Genomic DNA, 13,901 nt, shown 5'->3' on the forward strand with positions numbered 1-13,901 from the left:
GTCATTAGTTATGCTGGCAATTTTATCTTTCAAGATAAGAAGGAACCCCAAATGTATGACCTAAGAATATATGTAAAGGTGACAACTGGTAGATTTTTTGTATGATAGGGCCTGTATGTTACCTGCTCTTTCTAGAAAAATTTATTTTGTCACCCGTTTTTTTTTTTTCTTGTTAAATACTCGAAAAACAAAATCTGTAGATTTGAATATTTTTATATTTTATTTTTAAAATTTAAATAAATTTATCGAAAAATAAATTTTAAAATATAAGTTTAGATAAAATAATATTTAAATACAAATTTATTAATAAAATATTAATACCAATTTTTTTACAAAAAGAAAATTAAATAAATTACACTAAAATATAAATTTTAAAAACCATTTTTTTATAAAATAACTTTAATTTACTAAATCTAAACAAAAAATATATATATCAGAATTAAATTGTTAAATAATTCTTTCATAATTAATATATTGTAATTAATAATATTATTTTAATTACTCAAATTTTAAAAAGTATATAAATAAAATTCGGTGAATATTCATGAATAAAATATTAAATAATATTTTCCATCCGTAAATATGTGAAGCTACTCAGTTCAAAATTTTGAGATTCCCATAATTAGTAATTCAAACTCAGGCGCAAGTTCAAAATATCTAAAGAACAAGAACAATTGATATACTTGAAATTTTATAAAAGAATCAATATACTAGGTCTCTCTTTATATGGACAAATGTTTAGGTACGGCAAAGTCCTATAGAACAATGATGAAATTCATAGCACTGACACTGAAAGCGAACATAAACCTTAAGCTTAACCCCTCCAAGTACCATGTGGCTTACATCATCATGATACTTCTACTACCATTACTACTACACAGTATTTCCTATCTATGTTTCAGCTATGTTTCAACAATGCCAGGCTGAAGCTGATATCAAATTTCTATCCTTCCACCCCAACAACATGGCTCCATCCTTCTCCAACAGAGTATAATGTTCTGAATAACATTTCAGAAGGATTCTTATGACAGAATTCACATAAGAGCTCAAAGGAGATTGAGTGAATCCAGCCATTGTTAACCTGGATTTCCACTTGCCCAATAGTTCATGTCTCTCAACCCTTTCCTTGCCTTCACAAGCAATGATATTCACTATATCCCTGGCCAGACAATGTTGCTCCACATTGATCCTTTCCTTGCTATCTCTTGGGAGGAGACTAGCATCAATGGACTCGAAGATTGCCAAGTAGTAATCCAAGGTTTCGATAAACCTGTTGAAGAAAGGGGTTGTGTTGGTGTTTGATTCCTGCTCCACTAGTGTGGTCACCTTCGGAGAAAGTGACTTCACCAATCTCAATAATCCATCCCTTGGATTACTCACATGAACACTCTCATCAGCTGTGTGATGAAGCTGCAAGGGAAAGTTCACTGCTAAAGCCTCTCCAGGTCTAATATCTAGCATTTCCCTTGTCACTTCTGGACCAAAAACAGGCACTCCATGAAACTCAACTGGGATGCCAAATTTCTCAGACATCAAGGACAACCTTTTACCAACAATGTCCAATCCGTCGCCGCCACGTGCATATTTGGAAACAGGATCATCAATCCCCGTGATCCGAACATGTGGAGCACCACCTGGTCTTGCTGCAAGGGCTTGAAGAAGTGTCATCCATTGAGATCCTTGAGCGATTTGGAAGTCTATGATGTGTATGCGATCCTCGTTTCTGCAGGCTTCCGCAATGGCTCCATTGGCAGCCATGTAACCAAATTTCAAGTAGGGGCAAATCTCAAACAGAAGTTGCATGTAAGAGAGTAATTCTTCACCTTCAGGCTCTCTGCACCTAAGGGCATGATAGATGCTCTTCCCAGACGCTTCCTTTCTTGCAACAAGCCCTTCTACCATGTAAGCGCCAAGCCGCTGGATCGGCTCCCCATTGATGGACACAGCATCTCTAGCCTTTCCTACCAACTGATCAAAATCTTTGAGGTTGTTTTCATGAAGGGTTTTGGCACATGCAATCAGCAGTTGCTTCAAATCGTTTGGTGGGAAAGCTTGTAGTGATGGTTCCTCCATCAACTTTTGGCGTTTCTCTACATGCACAACTTCACTTGACAGCCTACTGCTGGGAGCATATGATGGCTGAGCATATTGTGCTCCATCGTTCTCATGCCTCCAGGACCTGTATCTGTGGCCAGATGCCATTGGTCTGCTGCTCTCAGCCAATGTATTTGGTGTGGTAACTTGATCATCATCAGGGGCCATCAGAGCAGTTTCTAGCTCTAGCAAAGCGTGTTGGATTTTCTGATTACTATTCACATTCTGTGGAAGAGAGTTGTTCCAGGCAGAGTATAGAGGGAAATTGTCTATGAAATCCACAGAAGAGATTGATTTATACATATATTGGTTGGCTTCCAGTGAAGAGTTACAAGAGGAGCTGACACCAGAGAGGATTTCTCCGGGGCTGTATTGCTCCTGGCTGTCACTCAATGCAGAAATAGTGTCAGAATCAAAATAAGTGGAAAAGGGTGAATTGGGTGAGTTTCCAGTGTCATATTTCAAGGATCCAAGTAGCCTGTTAGGTAGGGATGGAACAGTGGGAAAAGATGGTATGTAAGGTAATCCTGCACTTGCAACACCAAAACTGAAAACCTGTTGTGAGTCCATCCTATGAAGATGGCATCCGCTGATTTATGTGACGGGGAGGTTTATTAATCTGAGTAGCAAATCAGAAAAACACCACCCTCTGCAAGCTTCTCAAAACTTTGCTTCAGACTGGAACCCCAACAGTTTCAATATAAGAATATGAGCCTGCAAGAACAACATAGACAGACACCAATGAGTATTTTAATAATAGCTTCATTGTACCACTAATCTAGTGCAACCGCAATTTGTAGAGAAGATAAAGACATGCTCACACAAGAAATAAAGAAAGTGATCGAACACTAGAAAATGTATGCTGATGAAGTTTGAAAATTGCCACCACTAGAGGTAATCGAAGTTATGCCTGGAATGCCTAGGTAGAGTGTGGCTGGGTTTACAGTGATGCATACAGGAAAAAGAAAAATGATCATACACGAACATATAACACTCAAAAACAAAAACAAGAGGTTTAAGCTTGTTGGTATTTAAAATGTTAAACTAGCAGAGCATCTGAACTGGGAATCGTAGTACTGTCACAAGTTTATCAAAAGTTCAAAAGAAAGCAACTTCAACGGCCCTCCCATGTTATTTATCAAACAGCAAGTGAAAATTCCGTGATGATTATACCCAAATCATTACATCGAAGTAAACCCTCTACGAAATTAATAATATAATCCGTATTTGTTCTTTCATATCGATACAGCATATACAATAAAATGGTTTCTACCTATGACAGCAAAAGAAATTGTTCCAAACCCAGGAATCATTCTCCTAATTCAAACCTCTACCATCACTCACATCACATCCAAACCAAAACTTCATTAAATAAAAAAAATAGTTTAATATCAATGAAATCGTAGTAAAAAAAATCCATGATGTAATCTTTTCATTAAAAAAAGCAATCAAATTAAAGAAGCAAACGCTGAAATCATGACCAGAAACAATCAAGTGCTGAAACCTGAACTATTTGTTTTTTTCTTAAGATAGAGAAATTAAAAAAAAAAAAAAAAAATCGGATACATCGACATGTTTATTGCACAGAACCACCCATGTTGTATTGAATTCAAACATTCGAGAATGGTTAAGAAAGGGAAAACAGAAACGTACACAAACCAAGGGATGGGTATGCCCATTTTAGAAACAGAAAACAAAACCATTTCACTGAGGAATGTTAAAGCAATTACCTGAAAAAAGATAATCTAAATTGAGCTTTGTTGAGTGTTGGGAATTTGTGCAGCTTCGATGATGATGATGTTGATGTTTTATTGACGACTGTGTTGTTGTGTGTGTTTTTTGGTTTGGATGAAGTTGAGGAGGGTGTCTGAATGTTTTATATAGAGAAAGAAGCAAGTGTTTGGGTAAGACCGAAGACTGGTACGGATAACAACGGTGACGGTAACGGCGGTTGTCTACGATGATATCATCATAATATTAGTGTTTACTCACGGCGCGTATTTTAAACGGAGCCGACCACACATTAGGAAAGTGTAGTCCCACATTCCTCGCTTTTCTACTCTCTTCTCACGCGGGTCCTGCTTCCACTCTCTCCTCACTAATAAATTAATTAAATAATTAATTAGATATTAACTCACACAATTATTCTACTAATTTAATTTTAATTTTATTACTTACCGCTGATTCAAAATGCTAATTTGATGTTCGTTTCATATTATTATAAAATGAAAGAAAATATTAATTAGTAAATGTTATCGCGAAAAGGATGAGCTTTGTATGAAGAAAGAAAGACTTGGTCCAAAGAGCACGAAGTAACGCATTAAACAAGGATGAGTTCACACGCGCCACATGACTCATGGGTGACGTTGTATCAAATTATTAAATTACTTTTATTGTATTTGGTGCTGTAACAGTAGAAAAGCGCGTGACGGAAATGCCTCCATACCCGTAACACTAATCTCACTCACAGTCACACACGTGTCTGCTTCTGAAGCCATGATTTGACTGCTTTGCTTACGTGGCAGTCTCTCACATGCTCCCTTCAACGGTTTTCTATGGTCGTGGACCGCATTAATATCCAATCCTGTGGGTATAACCCACACCACACTTTCGGATCTGAATGACCCGGGCCCACATATATCAATTCGAATTATCCGCTAAATCTTGGTCATCGCCAGCTGTTAAACATATTTTCAATTATAATAATATTTGATATTTCTGAAATTAACCATTCGGGAAACGAAAAAAAGTTGGAGTTTCATTGATTTACCTTTACATAAAAAAAAATAAAGAGTAAAATATATTTGTGATTTCTAAATGTTGATATACTTGGTGTCCAACTTTAAAAATTAAATTGATATAATAATTTTAATTTAATGATATTAATTTCTTTTCATTTTAACACGTAAAAAAGATTAATATTAGTAAATTAAATAAACTTTATTTATTTATTTTTAAAATTTTAAAACTAAAATATATCAAATTTAAACGAATTTTAATTTTTAGGAATTAAAAAAATATTTATCTAAAATAAAATATTTACTTTTTACGTTATTTCTACCAGATCACGGCTCTTGGCTGATCCGTTCTATGCCTTTTGATTCTCAAATTTCACAAATTTACTGTTTTGGATAAAGGCGGCTGATATGGCACATGTGAAACCTGTTAAAGTGTCCTTTTTGTTTATTAATGTTGACTTTACTGAATTTTTATTTTTATTTTTACGTATGTTCTACTATAACTGCAATTTTATCAATCAATAAAATAGCTTTTGACTGATATTATTGAGTAAAATCCAATGCAAATAAATCATGGTATAAGACCAATATTTTTTATGTAGATTTTATCTTCACATAACTTTAAAAACTTATTTAGAACATTTGCAAGTATAAAATGGCTTAGCATGTAAATTGTGAAGAAAAACAAAAGAGGACATTTGGCATTTTATATTGTAGTGTAAACATAACTTTAATTAATGTCGTTCAAAGGAAGTACTATATGGCAGCAAAGATATTTTAGCCAGCAAAGGAGAAATATTCTATTTGAATAACATTTTATAATTTGGTGAGTAATTCGTGTGACAAACATAAAGAGATAAAATGTACATGTGTAATAAAAATATAAGATATTTCTAAAAGGAAGAGATATTTTACTCGTGTTACATTGTATTATAAAGTATAGTAAAAGTATAATAATTTGTTAAGTTAAAAGAAAAATACACTTTCATGCCTTTCATCTATGATTAATATCAACTATGATTGTTCTTTTGTCAATTGGTATAAGGAGAATTTGCAATTAACATTGATTAAAAACAAATCTCCATCAACGGCATCATAAAAATAATTCCAATGGAAATTAGTTTAAACTAGCTTAAACACATGCACTCGTCTGTGTACATATTTTTTAAATATGAGTAATATTATAAAAAAATATGAGTAATATTATATTAATAGGTGATGATATCGTAATGTTATTAAATTAATATATAAAATTAAATTATATTTATTAAAAATAAAGCAAAATATATCAGAAAAGATAAGAGAATAACAAGAAAAAAGAAAATAAGCAAAGATAGACGATTTTATAAAAAATTTATAAAAATAATGATCAATTTTCAAAAAATTAATAAATAATTATATTTTAAAGGGTAAAATTGGAATTTTGAAATGTGAACAAAAAAGAAGAATCATCTTCATATATTGTTATAGATGATTGCAATCGATATAACTCAATAAAACACCATTGACAAAAAAAAACCATTTATTAAAATCAATTAAAAAAAATCTTAACAATTTTGACCAAAAAATAACGTCAACTCAAATAAACTAAAAGAATCGTTAATATTTATATTTTAAAATTATCAACCATTATTTAATATTTAAATAACATTTTTACAGTGAATGATAATAAGTAAAAATTTACATAAATGAAAAAAAAATCAAAATATAAAATTTGAATTGTATTCTTATACAAAATATTTGGAAATGAAAATAATTTAAAATATAATTAATTTAATTTAGATGTGTTATAGATTACGAAACATGTTTTTATTATATTTGATCATCTGTTTGATTTTGCATTTTAAACAAATACTTAAATCTAAGTAATATCGGAAGTTTTTCAAATTTGCCCTTCAGCTTCGGTAAATTATTAAATATTTAATTGATAAATAAGTTTAAATATTAATAAATGTAGATCATACTACTTTTTACTTTGTATTAAATGAAATTAAAATAAATTATTTAACTTGCTATTATATATATATATAATTTGATGTAATTATTTATTACATATTATTAATATTGTTATCATAAATTAAATCCAAAAGTATAAGTCTTATCAAACTAAATTTACTCTAAAAATTGTGGCTTGATTTGTCCTAACGTGTCCATTTATTTAGAGATGAAATTTGGCTTTTGGAGAAAGTACATTAAAATTTGAATGTACATTCTGTATGTTGAAAGCATGATGCTTTGTTTGTTATCTGTGTACAGAAAATTCCAAACGTGTTTTTTATTCTTTTAAGTCAAATCGTGATTTTGTTTCCGTGTACACAATCAAGAAAAAAAGTGAACATTTATCTGTATTTAACAACTATAATGAAGAGAAGAAAAAAGGAATGCAAATATGGAAAACAAAATATTACATGTCATAAAAGTCTTGAAATGAATTAAGAAAATGAATTATAACGCGTGGAAGGAGTGGCGCAGATGCATGCATTAAGAATAATTAAACTAAGGACTTTGAAAAGGTGAGATTAGCATCACCATATCTTGCTTTTGGCATCAGTGCCAATGAAATTAGTGGTTTCATAATCAGATTTTTACTAAAGGGAAAAGCAAAGATTATGATTGTGATGGTGATTAAAAATGTGAACAATGTTGAGTATTTGATAAGAATGAGCATCATTAAAATCTAAACTCAAATGGATGTGTACGAATCTGTGGCTTTTTATGCTATTTGCAAGCATCAATACAAGGATTAACCATTATAAGTGTTATGTGCTTGAATCTTATTCATAGTTTCGTCAGCGAACATGATTTATATAAAAAAGAAAAAATTAATCAGTTGGCGTATGATATCATTTTTGTTCAAATATGTCAGATTGATACTCGTTTTTAAAGATGTGTTAATTACATTCCAACTTTTAAAAAAATATCTCAATTAAATTGTTTTCAAAATAAAATTTAATGATAAAAATCATGAATAATAAAAATAGGTTAACAATTATAAAAATATAATATGTTATGACGTCATTTTCAATAAAATATATGAGTATATCATTTTTAATAATATACATATTTCTTTCAATTCAGACCTAGTTGAGACACTTTTTAAAAAATTAGAATGTAATTGATATCTTTTTAAAAGCGTATACCAAATTAACACATGTAAATAAAAGTGAGTATCATCTAACTATTTAAACCAAGAAAAAAAATAGATGTAATGTTCTAAAAAAAAAAGGAAACCTATCAATAGATTGTGAAATAAATTGTTTAATTAAAATTTATTAAATAGTGTGAGAATTGTATATAACTCAATCTCTTTATGTAAAAACTAAAATTGGGTAATATGGGTACGACTCATTTTGTAGAAATTTTCATTTGTAAGAATCACGAAGTTAGGTAAATATATGTTACATTTTGTGTTAAAGTGGGCAACTCATTTTGAAGCAACTAGTTTAAAAAGATAAAAACAATTTCAATTGTTGATGGGAGAACCAAGTGTAACAAATTATAAATGTATTGAAATGGCGTTTATTATTTTCATGTCTAACTTCTTTTAATCATTATAATAGTAGAGATTTTTATTGTTTTCATCATTACATATCAATTCAATAAATGCATAATGTAACATTTCTTCTGTAGGTGAGTTATAAGACAACTCAATATTGATTTTCTGTATAAAGATCGTTTATTCACAATTAAATGGTATATGTTTTGTAGAGTCAGGATATATGCAGCTTAATCTTCTCTAATTTTACTCGAATTTTTAGAAAGATTTCTAATTTTTTATTTATTCAAAAGTTAGTTTTCTAATTTTTTTTTAATGTTCAATTTAGTCTTTTATGTTAAATTGATGTTAACGTCGTGTCCGTAGAATGTCATGTATCATGTTATTGTCAGCTGACGGTGTTTGTTTATAATTTTTTCTCCTTATTTATAATCTTGTTCCAATTTGGTCATCTTTTTTCTTAAAATGAAATAATTTGATCTCTCTCAAATTTAAGACCAAATTAGTAATTAAACTTAATTACAACTTTTATATATATATATATATATATATATATATATATATATATATATATATATATATATATATATATATTAAGTTTTTTGAAAAAAAATTATATATCAAATCACTCCATCTAAATTCAAATTATTTTATTATTACATTTTTACATAAAAATAATCCTATTTAAACTTATAGTATTTTAAAAATATTAAAAAATGTAAATATAAAGTGTCATTTGTCAAATTAAAAATATTTGTCACATTGAGCATTTAAAAATTACAAGTATCACTTTTTATATTTTTAATATTTTAAAAAAATATATAAGTTTAAATAGAGATTTTTTTTAGGTGGAATAATTTGAATATTTAGGTGGAATAATTTGTTATATAAATGTTTGAAAAATATTTTAACATGTTTATATAAGTTGTAATTAAGTTTAATTATTAGTTTGGTCTCAAATTGAACAAGGACCAAATTTCTTCATTCTAAAAGAAGAGATGATCAAAATTATAAATAAGAGACTAAATTGAAAACAAACACTATCATGTGACAATAACACGATGTACGGATGTGGCATCAATTTAATGGAAAGGACTACATTGAGCATTTTTAAGAAATTTGAGGACTAAATTGAACAAATGAAAAATTATGGGCCTTTTTAAAAATTCGAATAAAATTAAAGGACCAAATTAGGTATTAAGTCTACTCTTAATATTATATTAGCTTTTTATGATTAAATAAATATGTTTTTAGTTTTTAAATTTAGACATAAAATTAGAATTTGTTCCTATTCCAAATTTTGATATATTTTAGTTCTCATATTTTAAAAAATAATGGATACAGTCATTTTAATTTATAACTTTGACTTTTTTTACGTGTTAAAATGTGTTTCAAACCTGCATTTGAGTTAAAATGTGTCAAATGTAAACAACTTAAACGTCAATCTCAAACATCGTTTAATACATCAAAAAAGGTTCGTGCAATTGGATTAGAATGACTATATTTATTAATTTTAAAATTTTGAGGACTAAATTGTATTAAAGTTTGAGACAAAGACAAATTCCAATGTTGCGTCTAAGTTTATGGACTAAGACATATTTAACCTAATTTTTTATTATTGATTAAAAAAACATATAACTTTGTTGAAAATTGAGTCTAAGTTTTGTATTGGACAGAGATGAAAAAGTTGAGTACCTTATAAAAGGAAGACCTATAAACAGATTATTTTAAGGGTTAAATATGTTTTAGTCTCTTAATTTTTAGTGAAAATTGGAGTTAGTCCCTCTTGGAAACTTTAAACCAATTAGTTCATTATCTTTTTAAATGTATGGATTTAGTCTTTCAAATCAATTTTTTTTAAGTTTATTTGATGTTTCAAATATGTTTCTTAGCTAACATCATTGAAGCGAAAATGTGTCAAATGGTGTAAATAAACTCAAATATTATCATGAAATGCATAAAACGTCAAATAAATTTAACAAAATTTGGTTAAAAGGATTAAATCCACGTTTTTCTAAAGTTGAAGAACTAAATTGGACCAAAGTTTCCAAGAAGGACTAATTTCAATTTTCACTAAAAGTTAAGAGACCAAAATCATATTTAACCCTTATTTTAATGTTTTTGGGTTGAAAATGATGTCAATCTTTCATGAGTCATATTTCATTGATATTATATCTAGTGACGGAACTTGGGCAAAAATTTAAAGGGCCAAGTTATATTTTTTATTTATAAATTATTTTTTTCTAATTAAAAAAGAAGTTTTCATTTCCTCTCATCATTTTCTCTACTTAAAACAAACACACATGATAATAGAATCCAACAAAATATACAATAATATGTATGAAAGTGAAACATAAAGTTTATCATCAACAAGAATATATTAAAAAAAGAACAAATCACCTTTGATCATAGTGTTGCTTTACGTTATTTCAATAACTTAAAATCTTAAATAATTGAATCAGAATTAAAACTTGTTACAATATCCCTTTCAATATAGATTATCATACTACTTGTTAAGAATTCAACATTCATCTTATTTCTCAACTTGTTCTTGATTATTTTCATTGCAGAAAAATATCTTTCAGTTGTAGCTATAGAAACTGAGTCATAATATGGACCTCAATTTATATAAGTCCTTCGTCCATTGTCAATTTGATTTGGTGGATATTGTCAAATTTGAGGATGCTTCCCCGACTTACGAATCACAAATCACATTCTAAGGAATTTTTAAATTCATTATATGTAACTCTAGGAACTTTAGAGAGCTTTTTGTCATTTTCTCATAAAGTTTCTCAAGTTTAGTTGACGTAGATACATTTTTTTCATCTTCATCACAAGTCTTCTTCTTGAAAAAAAAATCAATTTTTTTTACTCTTTATCATAATTTTTCTAATATGAATTTGTCACCTCACACCTATTTAGGAAAAAAAATTGTGAATACCCCAACATAAATCTCAAAACCAAAACCAAAACTTGATATTTTAAGAAAATTAACAACTTTAAATGATTAACTTCCCTTACTTTAAATAGATTCCTAATATTGTTCTTCCCTTACACAATCTTTTCCCTTACACAACTTCAAAACCTAAAATAACTCCATCTACACAAAGAAGAGTTTGATTAATAATGATTTTCTCATCTGTAACAAATAGATATCCCTGCCTATAATGTAGAAAAGTCACATATAAAAGGAAAACATATTGTTTCGAACAAAAAAAAAAAGGTAAAAAATCAACCTACTCAAAAGAAGAAATTGTTCAATGCAAAATGTTTCTTAGCTCCTTAATTTCGCCTTTGTGCAATTTGATTTTAAAAATGATGAGAAATTGAGTTGAAAATTGAGATAGAAAGAAGATGTGAGAAAAAGAGGTACAAAGAAGAGAGAAACCAAATAAAAAAGAACAATAAACAACTAAAGAAAAAAAAGAAAACGTAGTTTTCAAATTTTGAAAAAGCATTTTTAAACTAAATTAATTTAAATAATAAAATAATATATGAATATAATTTTAAAATATATATAAATTTAAAAAAATAAAAACATTAGGAGAATCGAAACTCCTTTGAATCTTTTAAAAGGACTACCCTTAATTATATCTTCATGATGAATCGTCCCTAAAAAATCTATCAATTCATCTTAGTAATTGACTTAGACGAATCTCTATTATGTTTCAGAAAAATTAACTACTCATAATTAGCTTAAGGAATTAATTTGGTGATATAGTTGTTATCTTGCCTTTTCATCTTCTTTATATATCATCACATATTCTTTTATAGTTTTATAATTTAACTATCCCTTAAAATATACCTTTTCACTGCTTTAGAAGGTCAAATCCTGTCATTTTCTTTTCAATTAATAACTAAGAGGTAAAACTTACAAAGTATTATTTTCCGATTAAAACTATTGCATCAAAGCATTACACCTATTATAAAGACGAAACTTTAGTTTGAAATGGAGAATGACACAAACAGCATTTATAGAACTATATATAATAAGCTTTTCTCTGACTAAAATTATTCTTCTTAGTCTAGAAAAGCTAAATGTTATCAAAATAAACTAAATGCATAAATATTAAATTCTAGTAAGGTATTATTCACAGGCTAGAATAAAACATTTGTACTAAAAAGCCTATTTTAAAACAATAGTAATATAATTTTGTTACACGGCCAACTATTTAAAAATCATCTTATCACAAACTTTTAATAAGATGATTATACAAATGAAAAAAAAAAATCACCTTTCATATTATTTTATAATTCAATGATTATAATATAAAAAAATACTTAACAGATGCATACCTTATTTTTCCCAATATTGAAATAAATAAAAAAAACAGAGAATTAATTATGAGAAGACAAAAAAGGGTTGAGTGGTTGATTGAATGGAATAGAGGGTGTAGTGTTGGAATGGCCACAGCCATAAGCTTAAGATCTCAATTTTTAATGGACTCATTAGTAATGTGAATCCTAACTCCACGTGCTTTTTTTAATTCTACGCATCTTTCCTATTTATTCGTCTTTTCTTTTGTTTATTCGTGGGACCCAAAATTTTCAAAACGTGCTTTTCCGCAGCTTTTCTATTTCGCCTACACTCTGCACTGTTGAGTCGGTAATCCATAAGCACGTCACCAAATTCTTAAATAGGGTTTAATATCCTTTCATATTAGTATAAAACCCAATGTTAATCACTTTATTATCCAAATCCTTTTAATTCCAATGTAACGGTCAAGGAAAATTATAAAAGTAATGTTATCATATATTTTTAATAGTCTTGCTAATTTATAAAGAGAGCATTGAGATATGTGTGTTTTCAAAATGACTATAACAAGATATTGATGATACTTTTTTGGGTGAAGTAGGTCAAATTTCAAAGTTTTCGTCACGATTTACTTTTTGTAAGGTATTTCTGTGAATTAAGAAAAAAAAAAGTATATGATGTTAATCTTGTCTTAGCTCTTAAATGATATAACTTATTGAAGGTAATAAAATACTTTTTTTCAATAGAAGACTAAGAGATAAGAAAAGTATTTGGGAACTTTTTTTTCTTTCACTTGTAATCAACCCCAATATTTTGATATTAGCACTATTTATAGAAGAAGAAAAAAAGTAAAAGGAAGAATTTCATGTTATTCTTATTATTTAGTCTTTCATCCTAAAAAAAATAAATATATCTCGCTTAGCAATCCCTTATATATTTTTCAACCCCTTACATATTTTTCAAGAAAAAAAAAACTGAAAATTATGGATCCAGAAATGTAATATCTTAAACACTTAATTGAATAGATGAGAAAGTGAAAAATAAATAAAATTATTTGAATTAAAAAAGATAAATAAAAAATGTTTATGTAATATAATAAATTGAATAGTATATATTTTGAAAGACATTTGTAGGTTATTTTAAAAAATAGTCACTTTGACCCATTTATTAGAAAATGGATAAGTTTACTAATTAATTATATTGCAAGAAAGGTTTACTATGACTTCTCTATTTTTTTTTCTAACTTTTATATAATTTTAAAACTTTTATATATTTTTTTAAAAATAAATTTTTAATAATTAGATAAAAATATTTTAAA

At 28.1% G+C, this 13,901-nt stretch overlaps 1 protein-coding gene across 1 annotated transcript; it reads right to left on the reverse strand.

The window, feature by feature from the left end:
• Nucleotides 1-674: 674 nt before the first annotated feature.
• LOC114183910 (scarecrow-like protein 21) lies at nt 675-4,073 on the reverse strand. Its single transcript, XM_028071089.2, has 2 exons — nt 3,825-4,073; nt 675-2,808 (listed from the first exon to the last, which is right to left on the reverse strand). Exon 2 carries the CDS (start codon nt 2,662-2,664, stop codon nt 910-912), a length of 1,755 nt encoding a protein of 584 aa, XP_027926890.1. The 5' UTR covers nt 2,665-2,808; nt 3,825-4,073; the 3' UTR covers nt 675-909.
• Between the last annotated feature and the right edge of the window lie 9,828 nt (nt 4,074-13,901).

This window comes from Vigna unguiculata, chromosome 5 (genome assembly GCF_037176805.1).
Source record: "Vigna unguiculata cultivar grain cowpea cultivar isolate G323 ecotype 2 chromosome 5, ASM3717680v1, whole genome shotgun sequence".
Classification (NCBI taxonomy): domain Eukaryota; kingdom Viridiplantae; phylum Streptophyta; class Magnoliopsida; order Fabales; family Fabaceae; genus Vigna; species Vigna unguiculata.

Bases quoted from the DNA above. Each gene is read 5' to 3' on its own strand.
- LOC114183910 (XM_028071089.2), bottom strand. From the start codon at position 2,664: ATGGACTCACAACAGGTTTTCAGTTTTGGTGTTGCAAGTGCAGGATTA.